Source organism: Scleropages formosus, chromosome 23 (genome assembly GCF_900964775.1).
Source record: "Scleropages formosus chromosome 23, fSclFor1.1, whole genome shotgun sequence".
Lineage (NCBI taxonomy): Eukaryota > Metazoa > Chordata > Actinopteri > Osteoglossiformes > Osteoglossidae > Scleropages > Scleropages formosus.
In genome coordinates this window covers 12,808,447-12,827,490 of record NC_041828.1, presented here as the reverse complement: position 1 = coordinate 12,827,490, position 19,044 = coordinate 12,808,447, and the positions used below count along the sequence as shown (strand labels likewise).

The window sequence follows — 19,044 nt, the reverse complement described above, 5'->3', positions numbered from 1 at the left end:
TTGCTTTGTGGGATGTTTGTGCTTCTCACTGTTATCTTTTTAACTGTATATTATGAAGTCCTGCAAATTTTTTTAGAAAATAAAATATTTTACAAAATGTTTTTTTGCACAGCAGTTTCTCTTATTTCTTCTTGTCATTGAAATATATAAACTTCAGATTTTTTCAATGTGGATTTTAATTCCTATTATGCAGTAGGGTGGAATGGTGCTGCAGTTTAAGGTTAGGGTCATCTGTACTGAGGTTAATGCTGAAACACTTGAGACATTGAATTTGACACTCCTGCCAAAACTATAACCATGAACACTACCACAAAAGTGACCATAAACATGACCAAATACAACTCATAGCAATGGCCACAAACATGAGTCATAGCCAAGAGCTTCACCACAGCCAAGACTGACATCAAAAACGTAAGAGCTGTCATGACCATGACTGATTGACGGCAGTGTCAAGTTCCAGGGCTGTCAGTAGCTGTGCTTTGTGCTCTGTTTTACTTTTCTGTGTTAATAGGCAGAAAGGTTGTCAGGATAATTTTGACCAACTTGTGTTGACAACTTTAGTGTCATGGTGAGTGAGAACCTCCCATGAGAAGGTGGAGAATGAGGATAAGATCAGGAGGAAGAGTAGAAGGTGGAGGTGGAGGGGAAAGAGGAGTAGCAGAAGAAGGAGATGGAGGAGGAGGAGTAGTAGAAGGTGGAGGGGAAAGAGGAGGAGCAGAAGGAGGAGATGGAGGAGGTGGAGAAGAAAGAGGAGGAGTAGGAGGTGGAGGGGAAGAGGAGGAGCAGAAGGTGGAGATGGATGAGGTGGAGGGGAAAGAGGAGGAGCAGAAGAAGGAGATGGAGGAGGAGTAGAAGGTGGAGATAGAGGAGGTGGAGAAGAAAGAGAAGGAGTAGAAGGTGGAGACGGAGCAGGTGGATTGGAAAGAGGAGGAGTAGGAGGTGGAGGGGAAAGAGGAGGAGCAGAAGGAGGAGATGGAGGAGTAGAAGGTGGAGATGGAGGAGGTGGAGAAGAAAGAGGAGGAGTAGAAGGTGGAGATGGAGGAGGTGGAAGGGAAAGAGGAGGAGCAGAAGGTGGAGATGGAGGAGGAGTAGAAGGTGGAGATAGAGGAGGTGGAGAAGAAAGAGAAGGAGTAGAAGGTGGAGACGGAGCAGGTGGATTGGAAAGAGGAGGAGTAGGAGGTGGAGGGGAAAGAGGAGGAGCAGAAGGAGGAGATGGAGGAGTAGAAGGTGGAGATGGAGGAGGTGGAGAAGAAAGAGGAGGAGTAGAAGGTGGAGATGGAGGAGGTGGAAGGGAAAGAGGAGGAGCAGAAGGTGGAGATGGAGGAGGAGTAGAAGGTGGAGATAGAGGAGGTGGAGAAGAAAGAGAAGGAGTAGAAGGTGGAGACGGAGCAGGTGGATTGGAAAGAGGAGGAGTAGGAGGTGGAGGGGAAAGAGGAGGAGCAGAAGGAGGAGATGGAGGAGTAGAAGGTGGAGATGGAGGAGGTGGAGAAGAAAGAGGAGGAGTAGAAGGTGGAGATGGAGGAGGTGGAAGGGAAAGAGGAGGAGCAGAAGGTGGAGATGGAGGAGGAGGAGGAGGAGGGGAAAAGAGGGCCGTTCGCAGTTGAGCACACGTTCCCAAAGCGTCGAGTGCGCCTGCGGTCCTTCTGTCAGAGCTCCTATCCGGAAGGTCGCCAGCCAGCGGTTCTGCGCTGTTCTCCTCCCTCGGACGACACGTTACGAGCAGAGATATCAACTCCGACTGAAGGCGCGGGAAGTACGACAGCGCGGTGCCGCGAAAGGTACTTTATGAGGTGATGTGAAACTTAAGCCTAAGGCGAGCCGCTGTGTTTGTACGCGAACTCTGAACTCGCTCGCGTTCGCTGCTCGTCACCTTCAGCACCTCACTTGACTAGTCGTGGTGGCGCTTCGCCATAATAATAATAATACACTTATAAATTATAATATAATACAGTACCGCCATGAACGGAGGTATTAACTTTGCTTTATCATGATAAAAGACACACAACATGCCCCAGGCCAGGTCAGCGTATCGTCGCTAATTTAAAAAAGACACCAGAATTGCAGAAAATGAGTGTTAATGACGTTCAAAAACCCATTGATCGAAACTCCCGCAAAAGTTTAAATCATGTTAACGTTCTCAACAAAACTGTGAGTCGAGTTCAATGTAGTTTTGGACTCAGAACAGAAGCACCAGTGGGTTCTCTCTTCGGTTCGTTGAGAAAGGACCACGTTCGGTCCTGCCTGCCTGCTTTGAACACAAATATTCAAAGTGAATGAATATCATTGTGAGTCGCTTTTTGGTCTTGTTTCTAAAGCTGTTCTAAACCCCGTAGGGACTGAACTGACTGGGGGTCGATGTGTCTTGAGAAAACATTGTGAAAAAAGACACGCTGGAAGAGTCGAACATGGAGGGTAAGTAAGTGTCCCCACTCCGGACTTGTCCCGTAACTTTAGCAGGGCTGCTCTTAGTGTTTCTCCTGTATCCCAGCGCTCAGATGATGATCTCCTCTCAATTTTCAAACATCCTCATGAAGCTTTACTTTGAGCTGCCAGCTCAGTCAGTCATTTTATTTCAAGCAAGGTGAATCTGTTTCATACCCAAGTTATAGCAATACATAATTCATTTACCTGAAACTTTCGCCCAAAGTGACCTACAATGTTAAGGTCCATGCAATTATTTACCCGTTATTAGTACAGCTGGGTAGATTTACTGGACTTATTTAGGGTAAGTACCTTGTTCAAGGGTACAACAGCCAGAGGTGGGGATCAAACCTGTAATCTTTGGGTTTGAAGGCAGAGCCCGAAGCACTGTACTACCAGCTGTCCCCTAAAACGCGCACACACGCTCGCTAGGCGCCCCAAGCGGGACTCGAACCCCAGACCCACTGGAGAGCAGGACCCGGTCCAACCCGCTGCGCCCCCCTACGTGCATAAATATATAATGGATATTTATATAAATTATACATTTAATTTTGGAGTTTAATGGGACTAACTTCTCCAACAAGGTGGTGGGACCCTACAATAACTAAGGCCTTCAAAGGTGCGATTGCCTGCCCCGTACAGATGGAAATTGCGAGCACCCCATTTTCCAGCTTGCGCATAAGTCACCGTAGAGTGGTTTTTCCCTGTGCAGAGGTGTTACAGGCCCTCGTGGAGGCTGCGAACGACCGGGACCCCGCGGTCCAGGAGCAGGTCAGGAGATCCATGGCGACATTGGGGAAACGGAAGCCCGAGAAAGTCCTGGCGCTGTGTCATGCTTACCTGGTCAAACATCCCAAGGTCAGACTACGTCATCTATCAGACTCTGTTCCTCAGCATGTAGGGCATCTAAATACACTCTGTAGTTGACGCAAGGGAAAGCTTTACCAAAATACTGAACTTTTCAATGTTTACTGCTTTTTAAAATTTAAAATATGGGCACCGATGGCCTTCATAAATGAATGTATTAATAATTTCATCTCATTTAATTCCTCGGTAATTTCATAAATGGCCTTTCATCGGTGGGTCTAAGCTGTTGAGGACATTTAGAAAGTATTTGTTTGCCTAAATGGTTGCATGCAGACACCAGAAGAATCATAAATCAAAGATTTAGAAGAGATTTTACTGAGAGTCATGAGGACAGGAAAAAACATATTTACATTTATTCATTTAGCAGACGCTTTTGACCAAAGCGACGTACATCTCAGCAAAAGTACAATTTATGCATTACATTAAGAGAATATACCTATATATACCTGTGCTGATTTACTGCACTTTCTCTGTTCTGTAATTATTTGGGAGTTGTTTACTATCTATTAGTTATTTTTCATTACAGCTTTTGACAGAACACCGTGTTGCCTTACTGGAGGTTGTTGAGCTTGTTCTGAAGGCTAAGCTTGATGAGATAAGCTACCCCATAGTTAAGAGTGTTGTCTCTCTAGCTTCAGATGAAATGACCAGATCGAAGGTAAGGCTGTTACATGAAATGTGAGTGAAAACATCTGTTTGGTACAGTTTTTAGGAAAATAACCCAGTATATTATATTTTTGAGGGTTTGATTATAATTAGTGTGTGTTTAACTGCAGGGAGGATTGCAGCAATTTTTAAAAAAAAAAGGTTTAATTGGTTATCAATTTAATTCCTGGAAAAAAGTGCTCTCAGCAACAGTTTAAAATCAGTAATACTGTAGGCATGATAGGGAAGTGTCATTCTTATAATAAGGACACTGTAGGTGCAATGCAAGGGATAATCTTCAGTTCAGAAAAAAAAAGGACATTCATTTTGTTTTCTTTCTTACAAACAAGGACATGGTGTCGGAATGGCAACAGGCAGCCAGCAACATTTTAGTTGTTGTCGGCAACAAACACATCGAGGACGTCACGGAGGAGATGCTGAGCAAATTCCAACCAGGGGTTCTGCCTCATTTCTTTGTGGTACAAACATTATCAAGACTCTCTCTCTCCAATGGTGCGAACATTTTTTTTTATTCAAGAGCTGATGTTTCTCAGAGCACTTCTAACAATTATTTGTGTAAATGTGCAATAGAAATGTAAACTAAGCAGTTGCTCTTCTCTTATCACCCAGAACAAAAAAACTTTAGATTTTAAACCTTATGTTTCAAGAATTAATGCTTTTGTCTTTGTGTATAGTTGGAGGAAACAGTGCTATTAAAACTACTGTACCTCCAGGGGTAAACTAACCTTCATGAAAATGATAATTAGCCAATCGTTCCTCAAGCTGGCATGCCAGATAACATTTCTGTCCCTGTGCTTAATTGTTTTTAGTGAATATACAAATTAACTTTCTAGCCTATAGTATGAACTGTACTGCTGATATTCTACAATGGGGACAGCCGCCCAGTTCAGCAAAGCACTATGTTTCTCCTGTGTTCCAGTCTGTGGCATGGTACCATTCCTCAAACCTGTCCTTATTACCATGCTGCCAATGCTGGGCATGGTCAAGCAGGACAAAATGAAGTGGGTCTTCTCTTCAGGTGAGGCTGAAGTCTGGCCAATGAGCAGTGTGTGCTCAAGACAATATGCTGATCCACTCTTTCATCTCACTCCTTATCTGCAGCCCTGTCTCACTTCAGCAGTTGCATTCTGGAGTACTTGGCCAACGTGGAAAAAATTTCAGACTGTACCGTGAATAAGAGTATGATCTCTAGTGAGATCAGCACAGCTTACAACATCCTCTTCTGCAACTGGCTGCAGAGTCGGGATTTGAAGGTACAACAAATTGGGAGCAGAAGGAAACTAATTTATTCTAATTGAATTTCTCCTCCCTAATGGAGACACAGTTTGTGTTTTTGTCTCAAAAGCTGGTTGGTTGTGGCTGTTCCGGCAAAGGGAATTAAGGAGCCCTCGTACGCATACATTGCAGCTCATAAACGTGGTCTGGTTAGAGCATGACATGGGGCTTTTGTCACAGAGATGAAATCTGAGGCTGTACAACACTGATGAGATGTGCTATACACAGTTCTAATAAAGAAAGAGCTGAAATCTTGACCAGCTTTTTCAGATTTCAAGACAAAACATTTGCTGTAACTTGGTTAAGAAATTGATAGATCTGTTGTTGCATGTCTGAAGAGTGATGTGCGTATGTGTTTGCAACTAAGGTACGGCTAACGGTGGCCGAGGCCCTGGGGTCCATGAGTGCTCTGATGGCTCCAGAGAAGCTGGAGGAGCAGTTCCCCAGGCTGGTTTCTGCCATCCTTGCCTTGTACAAGAAGAGCCCAGAGCCTCACATAATCAGCAAGGTGGGAAGTTTGAGGACTTGTAATTTATGCAATGTTCAAGTGGTCTTCTGAGACCACAGAGGGTGAAGAAGGAGCAAATTGCTATGTCTGCTCTCTTGTTGGTGTGCATATATAGTCTTATCCTGTAGTTCTGCCTTGTTCTCTAGTAGCTGGCTGATATTGGCTGAGCCTGGGTACTGGGTGAGAGGTTTTCATTTGTCATATGGGCATTCATCTGGGTTGTTCCTGCAGAGTCTATGTCAGATCTTGGATGCCTCCTCGAATGTCAGTACCCGAGTGCTGGAGTCACAGGTGGCCAGCCTGCTTCCTGCTCTACACCAGCAGGTACTGCCTTCATGCTAAAGCTATAAATTACAAATAATTGTAAATTTATAGTTATACCATGGTGAAATAATACCTCAAACATACTGTCCATCTCACTATGAATCACTGGTCACTGAGGCTATGCTCAAATTGCAGGTATCTGCACCTCTTGACTACAACAACCCTTCAACACTGAAGAACCACAATGAGGTTCTGAGATGCTTCAGCATCTTGGGTACGACGCCCTGTGCCGCTGTGATAATAAAAAATAACCGAAGAGAATGCATTGAAGCTTTCCTATCTCCAGCAAAAGGGAAATGGTGCTCAGCTGTGTTAAGTGGCAGTCTTGGCTTCATTAATGCTCAGGTTACCTCAGCTCTCGTAGAACAGATTGCTCTCTCTCTGACCCTGGCACAGGGATTTGAGCACAGTTCTAATCCATTAGTAGTCAGGGACTGGCAGAGGATTGAATTAAACTTCTCTGAGACCGGTGACCAGAAAAACAGCTGCCATTTTGCCCTCTCTTTCTTATTGGCCTGTATGGCCTCGGCCAGGAACGGGAGGTATTGAGTGTGTGTTAGAATCTCACAGATGAGTGCTCTGGTTTGTTCTCTAACTGCATGTGTCTGCATGATAGCAGGAACTTGGCTGATATCGTAGCGGTTTCGCGCCACACCGAAATTCCCCCGACTTAAATCCAATACAGCATTTGCAGCTCAGTGGGGGTTGCGGCAGTGTTTTAAATAGGCTTTGCCTGATTTGTAAAGTGCATGCCTCAGAACAAAGACTCATTGTCTGCCTTTTCTCCCCAGCCAGTGCCTTCCCACACCGCTTGATCGCATTTCTGCTCCAGAGGCTGGAGAGTAGTGGCGAGCGCAACCGCGTGGGCTCCTTGGCAGTGCTCAGACACCTTGTCAATACTTCCTGTAAGACCCCCCTTCCACAGACCCTACGGCTGCTTATGACCTGGCCCCACAGTGCTGTTGAGTCACTGCAAAATGTGTTTCTGAAATATAGCTTCCGTTGTGGAGAGCAAGAAGCGCCTGATCGTCAGCAGCCTCCGGCAGCCACTGCTGGACCAAAGCAACAAGGTGAAACCCTCCTCTCTGAATGTTGGCCTCAAACAGCAGCAAAACCTTGGCAACAGGAAGTGTTTAATTTGGACACTAAAATGATGTCCGAATACTATAACTCTCAATGCACCTCGTCTGGATCACTCACCCTACTGACTGACATGCTTTAAAATGGTAGTGTCTACCAGCCAGCCTGGTCCTCATCCCTGCTCTTGATTTGTTAAAAGTTATTATTTGAATAGAAAAATCACCTGGCCCTTTGTTGGTCACGTAGAGATTATACCTCAGTCTCCAACCAAATGCCGTAGGGCTGTTGGCCATTTAGTCACCCCAACATTAAAAAAAAAAAAAAAAAAAAAAGTTGCAGAAGAACGTGCCCTCGGTGATGTGCTGCGCTACCCCCTACAGGTGAAGAAAAGTGTTGTCCAGGTGATTAGTGCCATGGCTCACCGGGGATACCTGGAGCTGGAGGGGGGCGAAATCCTTGTGAGATTCATGGTCCTGCACTGCGCTCTGCCTGACACCTTCCATGTACGTTAGCTCTTCCTATTTTCTGATATGCCCGTGTGTGCCAGCCTGAAAGTAACGGCTATACTTGCAATATTTAATGCTGCACACTGTTTTATCTGTTGATGGCTAAATGTATAACAAGCACTGCTAGATGGGAAGTATGTGATTTTGTTTGGTGGTTCTTGTTGCAGCAGCATGGTCGACACCCTGCAGACCCCGAGGAAGTGACCAACGAGGCATTACGGAGCATGTGTGAGAACACATTGCACCTCCTGACCACCACTGTTGGACGTGTGGCTGATGTGAGTCCCACCCCTTCTGTCCACATAACTGGTTCCATGGTACCTGCAACCCCCCCTCCCCCAACAAATGTTCCTCTTTCCGGAAAGTGAGGGCTGCGTACTTACATTTATTGATTTAGCTGACACTTTTCTCCGAAACACCGTGAAACATTAAACTACCTAGTGTTGTTTACCCTTTTATACAACTGGATAATTTTTCTGGAGCAATTTATGGTAAGTACCTTGCTCAAGGTTACTAGAGCTGGAGGTGAGATTCAGACCTCTGACCTTTGGGTCCAAAGGCCAATGCTCTGTCCGCTATACTACCATATTACCTTATATTTTCAGACATTGTTTTTTATTTTATTTGGTATTATATTATTGTATTGAGGCAGTCGAGTGGTAGTGGTTAGATCTTCCACCTTTAGATCTGAAGGTTGCAGATTTGAATCCCATCCACTGCTGTACTACCCTAAAGGTAAGGTACTCCTTCTAAATTGCTCTAGTAAAAAATTGCTAAGGTGTATAAATAGGTAAACCATTCCAAGTTGCTTTGGAGAAGTCAGCTAAATGAATATATGTAAATGTCCTGTCATTTTATATGAGTACTGACCTCACGTGGTTTTGTGGTTTTTCTTTCTTGTTTGGTTGGCATTATTCATGTCTGCGGGGAGGGGTGTGGAGTGGTGCAGCGGGTTTGGCCGGGTCCTGTCCTCTGGTGGGTCTGGGGTTCGAGTCCTGCTTGGGGTGCCCTGCAACGGACTGGCGTCCCGTCCTAGGTGTGTCCCCTTGCGCCGTGTTAGGCTCCAGTTCGCTGCAACCCCGCTCGGACCAACCGGCTTCAGTCAGAGTGTGTGTGGATTCTCATCTACTAGTTTAAACAGCACAACTGTTTTTTCTTGTCAGAAATACTTTTTAGACCATTTCTGAATGAACATATGAAATCAAATTTTTGTTTCTTTATAACTTTCAGTTCCAAGTTAAAATGAATGTCTTTGCAATTCTGCTGATATCTGTAGTGATAAATTGTTTTACAGCAAGGCATAGTCACAAGTAAGGGGTGTTGAAATAACGTACTAGAGCACTGTACAGTGTGGACCATCTGTCTATGTTGACCTCAGACATAAATCAGTATGTTCCACTGGTTCTGACAGCTTTACATATTGGTAATCATACTGCATTACTATATAGAAGAAACACTGTGTTAGCAACATTTTTGGAAATGTTTTATGAATGCCCAGGAATGGGGCCTAGGCATAATTGTGTCTTGAAACTTGGAGTTTACTCTAAGGGAGACTTGCAGTGATTTGTACTCATTATGCACACTGCTTTTGTATGTTCAAATTAAACTCCACGGTCCAGTCAAGAGGATTGCCAAAGCCGACGGTTGCCTGAACTATTCGTCAGGAGAACAGTAACCAGCTGCAGATGTGTGCTAAAGTCCATTTCATCTCCATTCAAATGTGTCTTGATAGAAAAATGAGTTTTTTCCTCCCAGTGGGAGATGATTCCCCCCAGCCGTAAAAAACTTGATGGGGGGGGTTCAAGCTTCACAGCCAAGGACAGCATGGGACTTCCTGCTTGCTTACCTCCAAGTTAGCTGGGTATTTTTCCCACATGGAGTCCAAGCTTTTCTTTATTAAAAATGGTAACATTTGACAGGGCTCCTCCATCACTTTGACAAGACGCTGGCAAGGGCTCTGTTGATGGCTGCAGGTTGGATTACTGATATTGGTGCCCAGCTGTGTCTCCATCTTCCCCACAGGTGCTGTGGCCAGTGCTTCTGTGCTACCTGACTCCAGCGCAGTATGCCAATGCCACTGTACCCATCTGCCAGAGCCTTGTCTTGCTGGGCACCAGGAAGAAGGCAGCCGGAGAACCAGGCCTCATTATTGACTTCAGCAAGCAAGGTCCTACTTGCAGTTCTGTAGTTTCTATGTAATTCTTCCTGTGGTCCAACAGTTGCTACTCCAAAAACAGGTGTTGGTACACTGAGGTAATGTGTAAACTCAGGTTTTTGATAATGAACAAAAACTTTTCTCATATGTTTGTGTTGCTGTTGCTTGACACCGTGTAGCACTGGTGCCTCACAGCTCTTGCTTTGTGGGTTAGCATATAGCTCAGCTGGTGTGGTATTTGCATATTCTCCCAATGTTTGTCTGAGATTCCTTGGGGTGCTTTGGTTTCTTCCCACAGTCCAAAGATGTGTGTTTCAGGTTAATTTGTCACTTTAAACTGTACCGTGTACTGTGCCTATACTGTATGAATGTGTGACCTCTGCTGTATAAACAGGTTAACCAGGGCGTTTAGTGTTGTATATGAAATCTTCTAAGATACCTTGGATAAAGTTCAAAGACATGCTGTTCAGGTGGACTGGTGACACTAAAATCACCCTGTGTGTGTGATTTACAGAAAGTGTGTTTCATTGACGTATAAGTAGTAGTATTAAGTCACCTTGGGTGAATAAGGTGTGGGCTGATAACGCAGCATAGTGTTCACTGGAAGTCGCTTTGGAGAAAAGTGTCTGCTAAATGAAGTAATGTAAACAAAGGTGTCAGCTTAAATATTTTTTTACTTTTTTTCAGATGGCCTTCCATCCCCATATGTCATCCTGATTAGGCTCTTAGTAAGTAACTCATGTTTTTGTCTAAATGCCCACCAGAATCCTGTGCTGTCTTGCATTGACCGGTTTAACGCAGGTCAATGCTTCGTACCCATTCCGGGCCCGTGGACGAGGAGCACCCTCCCTCAGGCTGCTAGAAGTCCTAGGTCCCAGCATCCATCTCAATGTGGAGAACTTGTGGGAGGTGGAGGTCCCTCTTCTCCTGAGCTACCTGGAAGGTGAAGACTTGTCCCTGTAGGCAGAGACATAGATTTTTAATATATACATCTTGGTACAGAGCTCTGATAGTGTCATTGGGATACCAGATCTTAGTGCTTTTGTGTGCAGTAATGAGTTTTGCATATCTTTAAGCAAATTTAACTTTCATTTAGGCTTGTTTAAAATGTGAAAAGTGCTCCACTCTTCAGGTAAGGTACAGCAGTAAATTTTTCAGTACGATGTTGCAAAATCATTCCTGGCTTTATTACCGGTAATTATTTCTCTGGTAAAAAGCTCACTCTGAGTTCAAATAGAGCCTGGAGTATTGCTGAACTGATCTGCAGTCATCTGAAACATTTGATTGTATTGGCTCACATACAATGTTGTGCGCCGATATGCTCTTTTTTTCCCCCTAGAGTTCAACCGTAGCTTATTATTGTTGGTTTTAAAGTTGAGCGCCTAGCACCAGAGCCTCTATATAATTATGTTTCAGTTATGTAAAGATCTGTATCGGACCAATGCCACTGCGGTCTGATGACCCTCCTCACACCTTAGCTTTTCATGTATATCTTGACACAGACCCAGAGGAAACGGAAAATAAATGGGGTAAAGACTGCAAACCATGTGGGTGTTGTGCACAGAGCTTGCCAGCAGCGTCCAGAAAACAATGCTCCGTGAGAAAGGCCCTTCCGTTCTCGTTGTGACCTCACACTGCCTCTTGTCTCTTGGCTTGTACAGAATCCACAGTGGACACGCTGAACAGGAGAAGATGGGAGCGAGGCCTACTTGAGGTTTGATACATGCCCTCGGTTATGTGTGTTCCCTGCTACGTAGTGCTGAAGTGGGTTGCTTGTGCCAGCCTTTGTAATGGTATCTCTTGTGGATGTGGTAGTACTTGGATACTTGAATTGCTGTTAATTTACTGCAGCATTATACACCTATGATCTTCATACGCCTAATCAGGGAGTTTTATTTTGTTCCAGCAGGCGCCAAGCAATCTGATTTGAACTTTCTCTCTTGATTGAACCCATTAAACTCCCATTTCTGAGCTTTTTCTAGTGTACAGATAGCTGGAAAACCTTCTGGACTCAGCCTCCAGAACTGAAGCTGGATAGTTACACTTCTCTGGTTACAGCTTTTATCCAAAACCCTGGTGGCCATCATGGATGATAAGTGGTGCTGTCAGCTGGCTAGTGAGATGTCCCGTTATTTGGTCTCCTACAATAACTCCCTGGATGAGAAGGTCAGCAGAACCACCGTGAAGTATCCATCTTTTTCTTGAATCACTTTCTCCTCTTTCACTGCATACTACCTCTGTCCTATTTTAAACTTCGTAACTCATCCTCACCTTTCCACATCTTATGCAATGTGCTGCATCACCTTCCCATCATCTGATGTTACTCTGCACAGGCCTTCCTCTATAAGTGTCTAGGAGTGACTCTGCAGCGGTGCTATAACAAGGAAGTTGTAAAGCAGCTGCTGCAAGAAATGCTGATCACGGCACATCACAACGATGCTATTGAAAGAGTGGTATGTTCAACTGCCGTGGAGCTCAAGACAAAGATAGAGTGTAGTCTTTCACTTAAAAGCTCACAGATGAACTGACTTGGCGAGTTAGCTGGCCTATGGGCCCAAACAGCATGCCTGGTTAGTTTGTCAGCTGGGTGGCTTCAATCAGTATGTATGCTATGTCAGCTTTTCGGCTTCCTGCCTGCATTTCAAATCGTCATTTTTGCCCTAGTTTAATTTTTCTTTTTAAGAAGTTAATAAAGATTTTTTTCATTTTTTTCAAGTCTATAATGAGAAGACTGTTGACAGTAAGGGTAATGTAAATATATGCTGTTTGAGAATTTAAAACCCACTAATATAGGGGTATTTTGGGTAATTGGTTTTGCAGGGAGTGGCGAAGGGGATTGGGCTCTGTGCCAGCACCCACCTCGATGATACTTTGGCAAAGCTTGAAGATTTTGGGAAATCTGATGTCTTTAGGAAAGCCTCTGGAATATTTGGTCTGCTTAAAGTGAGTTCCGTGTGGGTTTGTTTTCTCTGAAGAAAACAAATTAAGAATGCCATTGATGAACTCCAGTTCACCTTTTTATGATTTTATGTCTGTTCTGTTCATCATATAATTATCATTCTTATGAGTAAGATCAAATGTGCTGATTATATCTTCTCCCTCTTACTTTGCACTGTGCAGTTGAAACTTTATTAAATTACAAATGAAACTTACACATTTTTTATGTCATTCTGCTACAAAAGAATGTTATGAAACTTCAGCTGGCATTTAAACTGATGGAAAGATGTCTGAATGTATGTTAATCAGATGTTGTTCTGTCTCCTGTTTTCAATCCGTGTGTGGGAACTTCATGGTCTTAGGATAAGAGTGATGTCGATATGGAGAAGGTGAAGAGTACGTTGATCCTGTCCTATGGTTACGTGGCTCTCCATGCTCCAGAGGACAAGATCCTTGGCCGAATTGACTCTGAAATATTGCACAGCATGAGCAGGCATTTTAATACCAAGGTATGAAATGAAGCCGAGTGCAACTAAGGCGCTTTAACGCCAAGGTATAAGCCAAAGCCAATGTCAGCAAGAAATTTGACACTGTTGTATGTGCCTATATGTAGAGCCAAGGTATAAGTTAAAGCCTTGTGCAGTTAACTACAGATTCATACCAGTACCTATAGCCCATAATTCAATTCCTCTTCTAATGGACAGAGAGAAAAACATTTAGCCTTTTTAGATATATCTGTAGTTCAATAATGAAACCAATAGTACATTTTTGGGGGTGCCAAATATGTCCAGGAATGAGTTCTGCCTCTTTGCAGCAAATTTGTAATATTTTCCTAAATGGTAAGGAAAATAGTAAAAATAACTGTGGCTTCACATTATGCTTAAAAATCCAATTTTACTGTCCACTGGAACACTGAGCATGCTTTGCTTGGCATTCCACTTCATTACTTCATGTTGCAGAACCACAGTTTGGCTCTGGAGGGTTAAATACATGCTGATCAGACAGTTGCTGCGCTGTCCTCAAAAGCAGGCCATTCAAAAGAGCTCATAGATCAACTTACTTAATGAGTTAGCAAGCACATGCATGTATTAATAAACCCTCAGTGAAGTTCACTTTAATGTAACTAGAACATCTTTATTTTGGTAATCCAAAAACCACCAACAAATTGTTAAAATAGCAGGCTCTGTAACTTATATCGGCAGTTTAGTGGTTTTCATGATGATCTGCTGCATTTTTCTGATGGCTAGTGGTATTTTCCACAGATATTTTTAAAACCATACCTGTATATGCTCTCTTTTTACTTTTGCATTTAAAATGGAAATATCAGATCAGATTTGGTTTAATGGCTCGAGGGCAGGTACTCCCCCCCCCCCCCCCCCCCCCCCAAAGAAATTGTCTGGTATTTAATTGCATGCAGACCAGAGCTAATCAAACTTAATTCATCTTTTACAGGTCCTGGGGATAAAAGTGGAGACCAAGGTAAGATCAAAACACAAACCAGTGCAACGTTTTTTTGTTTTTGGATGTGAGCAGACCTTGCACTGGCTAGTCTCTTCACTTGCCAAAATGCTTCTATTCTGGGTATTAACACAAATAAAGGAAGTGCATTTACATGACATTTACATCCATTGATTTAATACACATTTTTCTTCAAAACAACACATTTCAGAGGATACAAAAAGACATTTCACAGCTGAAAAGATGCAGATATGCAATTCTTGAAAATAAGTCCAAAACCACAGTTTTTGCTGGAACATATTATCCAAGTAACTGCATACACAACTGATAGGGAATACAAAAGTTTATTTTTATTCAACAGACAGCATAGTGCAATGTTCATGGAACAGATGGATCAGGAGAGAAGTGAGTCTGAATAGGATGTGTTTTAAAAATATTTGAGGGTTCACAGATTAGATTGTAAATCATTTCATTCTGCAAGCAATAAGTTGCTTGTAAATCAAAATGCAGTGAGTCTACAGGTCTGTATTAGTTTTGTTGCTAGTTCATTTCATTGCTTTGTGCTCCAGCAGTTAGTATTTTTACCAAAATTTAGATTTGGTTTCATCTTGTGTTTTGAAGGCCAGTCTAATGTTGTCTGTATGACTCTGTGTTCCTGAGGACCTGGCCATGAAGATCAGCCTAATCCAGAGTGTTGGCCTCATAGCCCGTGCTATCAGCACTTGCGTCCGTCGGCAAGCTTACCTGTTTGCACACAAGCAAGAACTGCTGGGCATCATCCTGGTCAGAGGCCCTCTTGTTTCTTTGTTGATGCACTGTGGCCCAGCATAGTACAATATGTATTTTAAGTCCTGAGTTAATATGCTGTGTGTTGGCCTCACTTTTTTTTTTTTTATTTTTTTTTTAAATTCGTTTCCTTTTCTGCTAAAGGCCTTTGTCAAAGCAGAACCTACGGAGGTCTTGAGGACCCCTGTTCGCCATCTGGCCATGACTACCTGTGCCAGCCTAATGTATCCTTCCACAAGACCAGACTCTGAATGTGGGGAATCGGTTGTGGTTTCCAGCAGGAGGCATTTCCCCAGTTTGTGCAAGCAGAAAAGTATTTATCTTACAGTTCTCTGAAAGCCATTATGCTTGGAGCCCTGGGAATCATGAATTAGTTCCAGTAAGCAGTATTCATTTACAAAAATGACTTAAAAATTGGACCCACAGGATACTGTACACACTCGTTTTAACTCCTGTAGCCTTTGCATTGTTTGAAAGTCTCCTCAAATCTGCTGTGGAGCTCTGTGAGTATGCTACTGTATGAGCAGACCCCTGTGAAGGCTCCTTAGTAAAGCCCACTGGTCTTTTTAAGAAAAGATATGACCTACTGACCTATGACTCTGTGCAGGGTATAATCACAGCTATTGCCCTTTGACTGAACAAAGCATTTGTTTCTGTGAGTCATATGAGCAGAGCTGTTGGTCTTTGACCCATGACCCAGGACCTTGGAACCTACACTGACAGAGAGCGAGACATCTGATATGCTGCAAACCTGCATGAACAGTGTTCTGGGTTTGCCCTCTGAAGAGTCACTAGACGAAGGCAAGGAAGAGGACCCTCTGGACCTGCACCAGAGAGAGGTGAGGATGCTTGGATCCCTTCATTGGAGCCTTGGACAGGAAATCTTATGGAAGAAATATCTGTAAATCCCCTCTGGCTGCTCCTTCAAGTTCTGAAGAGGTGATACAAGCAGTGAAGTAATGGTGCAGATGTAATAACATTTCTTGTCCACTATGAGGAGCTGTGGGGCTGCACTGCCCTCACTTGTCACTGAGGTTACTGGCCACTTACATAAAAAAAATCACTACAATCAATGATATTTTAGTAAAGTATTGAAATTGATGTCTTCTGTTGAAGTTGATAGAATGTACATTGTTATAGTATAGTTATATCTCCTATATGAAGAAGGACTGATATGCAAACAGGTATGTTTTTGCTCAATATCATATAGTCTCTTGATATAGAAATAGCACAACAGTTCTCTGTATTTGACTCAATGGTATTTCAAAGGATGATAATTCCTCCTCTCTTCTCAATTTCTTAGTATAAGCATTTACAAAAGTTAAGACTATATATGAAGTGAGAGTATATATCAGCCTATATTCTGAGACGCATGCAGCAGGAATAGGAATAATACTGGAACTGATGCAAGCCATTTTCTGTAAACAGGCCCTGTACACAGACACTTTTAATGCATTCCATGAACTGCTGCGAAAAGTGCTGGCCCAAGATTTAACCCCAGATGGGCTGCAGAGCATGTTCAAGGTATGGGATGGAAGCAAGGAAACCCTTCCTCAATGATATGGTTTACCACTGATGATTGATTTTGTTTATGAATACATGCGAGAGCTCAACTGAGAATCACATTCATCATCTCCCTGTTTTGCCCCCTACAGCACATTGAAGTATGGCTTGTTTCTGAGAGGGACCATGAAAGGGAGCGTGCAGTGCAGACCTCAGCCCAAGTCTTGGATTTCTTTCTAAATGCAATCAACGTTAAGGTGAGTAGAGGGCTGTTGCCTTCATTATTGCATAAACACAGTAGAGAGGGACAAAACATTTTTAATGGATCATTATTGTCTCAGTGTCCTGTTTTTTAACCCCAATGACTGTATTTTCTATAAGGCTTATAAGAAGGTCTATACTGAAGGTTTGTGATTGGCCTCAGGAAGCACTTGTGTTAACATCACTAGTATCGGTGGGTTCAGGCCTCGTCTCACACTTGCGATTTGAAAGTTAAGCCTATGTTTCAACAATCAGTTGCTGTACACTAATAGTCTTTCATTTCCAGTGTGAGGGCAGCAAAGTGAGTGTGAATCTGCACTGATGTGTAATTATTGCTGCTGTGTTCAATTTCAAACAAAGTTTAAGACCGCTGTACACCATACTGAGCACCGCATGGAAACAAGACGCCTGATTTATAAATTTATGTTCTTGGAACACCATGATCCATTTTCCATGTCTCTGCAGAAGGTGGTAGTGTTCCACACCATAGGCGCTCTCCTTGGGCGCTTGACCCCCCGATGTGTCGACCCCAGTGTCGCAGTGCGGGCGGTGGCTATGGACTGCCTGTATGCCCTGCTGCACATCCAGCTGCGCTATGAGGGTGAGCCCCTCCGGCTGCCAGTGTAGTTTTTTTCATTACAAAGACATGGTTTCGGTTTAATACGCCGTGTCCTATTGAAAAAAAGGATGGTATTCTCTGTAGGTCTGTCTCCTGCTGTGGCTGGAATTGAACCACATATGTTATTTCTCCCTTCACACCCCCTATTCCCAAACCCCGTTCACGTCTCTCAGGGTTTGCCCCGGACTACAGAGACGAAGTTGTGGAGAGCCTGAAGACCTTACGCGAAAAGCTGAAGGAACTTGACTCCACGGTTCTGTACCACGCTTGCTCTGAGCTCACCAAGGTACTCCGCCCACAGAATTGAGGACTTAATGGAGGAATTGAAGTTTAAAAAAAAACACTCCAAAACTTTTGAAGAGAAGTATAAAGTATGTGTGTTTTAAGAAGTGGTGGTGCTCAGAAGTGCTGGTGGATATCTGGTATTTAAAAAGTGCTAACACTGCATGCTGGTCAATACTAGGCTACTTCAAACACTACTGTTTGGTCAAATGTTGCCCTGCTGTGTTGCTGACTTTGCAGATCATGAGTAAGCGCCTTTCGCAGCAGCAGGTGGGCTCTCTCATCCTGGCACTTGTCGAAGGGCTCACAGACTCGATGCCCAGTTGCTCCCACGCAGTCAGTGTGATCCTCAACACCCTGCTCAACAACAGGGGAGCTGGCCTCCAGGAACTGGTAAAGGCTTTCTCATTAATGTTCACCGTCATGATCACACTGACATGAATAAGAGAGGGCATTTGGCAGAATTACTCTTTTACAATCTCATCAAGGAAAGTGTTTGCAGGCACAAACCAGGGCTGGTTATATAGGGATTAACCTGAAGGGAAGGATACCTCAAATATATTAGGCCTTTGCCGCCTTTTAGTAATGGGAGTCGCACTAATGACAAAATAATTCACCTTAGTGGCGCAAGGTGGCGCAATTGCATCACATTGTGCATCACACAGAAGAAAAGAACAGAGGTGGTTTCTGGCACCCTCAAAAAGTAAGCAATAAAGATATATCACATTTACGTTACCGTTTATTGCATACTAATCAGCATTGCTCAGCATCTTTCCACTTGGCTAGCTGGTGGACAGGGCAACTGATAGCAGCTCAAATTTCACAGCGTGATAATGGAAGGCTGCCTTTGATATGCTTTTGACAAGTGTTGTATCAAACACTCTGATCTGCCCTTGTAGTCCAGGTGGGGGATTGCAGTGGTGCTGGAGAGCAGACACTGCTACCTGCAAGGCTTCTTTTGCCCGTTATAATGAAGTCCAGCTAGTTTGTTATTCACAGCTGCCAGTCCCAATAGATACATTTTATTGCTATGAAAGCGGAGGATTTCAATTCATAACGACACATTTTGTCCCCTCTTTTCATCACCACAATGACTTTTTGCAGTCCCATATTGGTGTCAATGCAGAAATAAGGTTTGCTCATTTTAAGTTACTGAGGCAGCCAATTACATACTTCCCAGGAGGCTCTGTGCAGCTAAGAGTCTGATTCACAAATGTGTTTCATAAGTACTTATGATTACAGAAGATTACCGAATATATTACGTTGCAATGTTTCTTTTGATTTTGGGTTTCAGCTTCCTTGCTGAAAGATTGTTGCCTAACTAATCAGGTTAGGCAGCCACATGTTGATGATATCCTAGTTTGTTTATTTTGTTTCGGGTTGGGCTTTTTCCTTC

General features: G+C 43.5%; 1 protein-coding gene across 1 annotated transcript in view; it reads left to right on the top strand.

Moving 5' to 3' along the window:
- The first annotated feature begins 1,655 nt into the window (after window positions 1-1,655).
- The window catches only part of LOC108922068 (maestro heat-like repeat-containing protein family member 1), a 24,160-nt gene continuing 6,771 nt past the window's right edge, over window positions 1,656-19,044 (top strand). Inside the window, exons 1-31 of the mRNA XM_018731944.2 lie at window positions 1,656-1,778; window positions 2,334-2,412; window positions 3,134-3,279; window positions 3,815-3,946; window positions 4,284-4,446; window positions 4,874-4,972; window positions 5,056-5,207; window positions 5,597-5,737; window positions 5,969-6,061; window positions 6,197-6,275; window positions 6,853-6,966; window positions 7,058-7,131; window positions 7,522-7,644; window positions 7,815-7,925; window positions 9,670-9,814; window positions 10,490-10,530; window positions 10,604-10,745; window positions 11,464-11,516; window positions 11,861-11,968; window positions 12,136-12,255; window positions 12,623-12,745; window positions 13,102-13,248; window positions 14,192-14,218; window positions 14,858-14,980; window positions 15,128-15,207; window positions 15,684-15,822; window positions 16,412-16,507; window positions 16,639-16,743; window positions 17,213-17,348; window positions 17,540-17,652; window positions 17,889-18,041. Coding sequence (XP_018587460.2) covers window positions 2,406-2,412; window positions 3,134-3,279; window positions 3,815-3,946; window positions 4,284-4,446; window positions 4,874-4,972; window positions 5,056-5,207; window positions 5,597-5,737; window positions 5,969-6,061; window positions 6,197-6,275; window positions 6,853-6,966; window positions 7,058-7,131; window positions 7,522-7,644; window positions 7,815-7,925; window positions 9,670-9,814; window positions 10,490-10,530; window positions 10,604-10,745; window positions 11,464-11,516; window positions 11,861-11,968; window positions 12,136-12,255; window positions 12,623-12,745; window positions 13,102-13,248; window positions 14,192-14,218; window positions 14,858-14,980; window positions 15,128-15,207; window positions 15,684-15,822; window positions 16,412-16,507; window positions 16,639-16,743; window positions 17,213-17,348; window positions 17,540-17,652; window positions 17,889-18,041 — 3,285 coding nt within the window. The 5' untranslated portion in view covers window positions 1,656-1,778; window positions 2,334-2,405. The remainder of the gene's footprint in view (window positions 1,779-2,333; window positions 2,413-3,133; window positions 3,280-3,814; window positions 3,947-4,283; window positions 4,447-4,873; window positions 4,973-5,055; window positions 5,208-5,596; window positions 5,738-5,968; window positions 6,062-6,196; window positions 6,276-6,852; window positions 6,967-7,057; window positions 7,132-7,521; window positions 7,645-7,814; window positions 7,926-9,669; window positions 9,815-10,489; window positions 10,531-10,603; window positions 10,746-11,463; window positions 11,517-11,860; window positions 11,969-12,135; window positions 12,256-12,622; window positions 12,746-13,101; window positions 13,249-14,191; window positions 14,219-14,857; window positions 14,981-15,127; window positions 15,208-15,683; window positions 15,823-16,411; window positions 16,508-16,638; window positions 16,744-17,212; window positions 17,349-17,539; window positions 17,653-17,888; window positions 18,042-19,044) is intronic.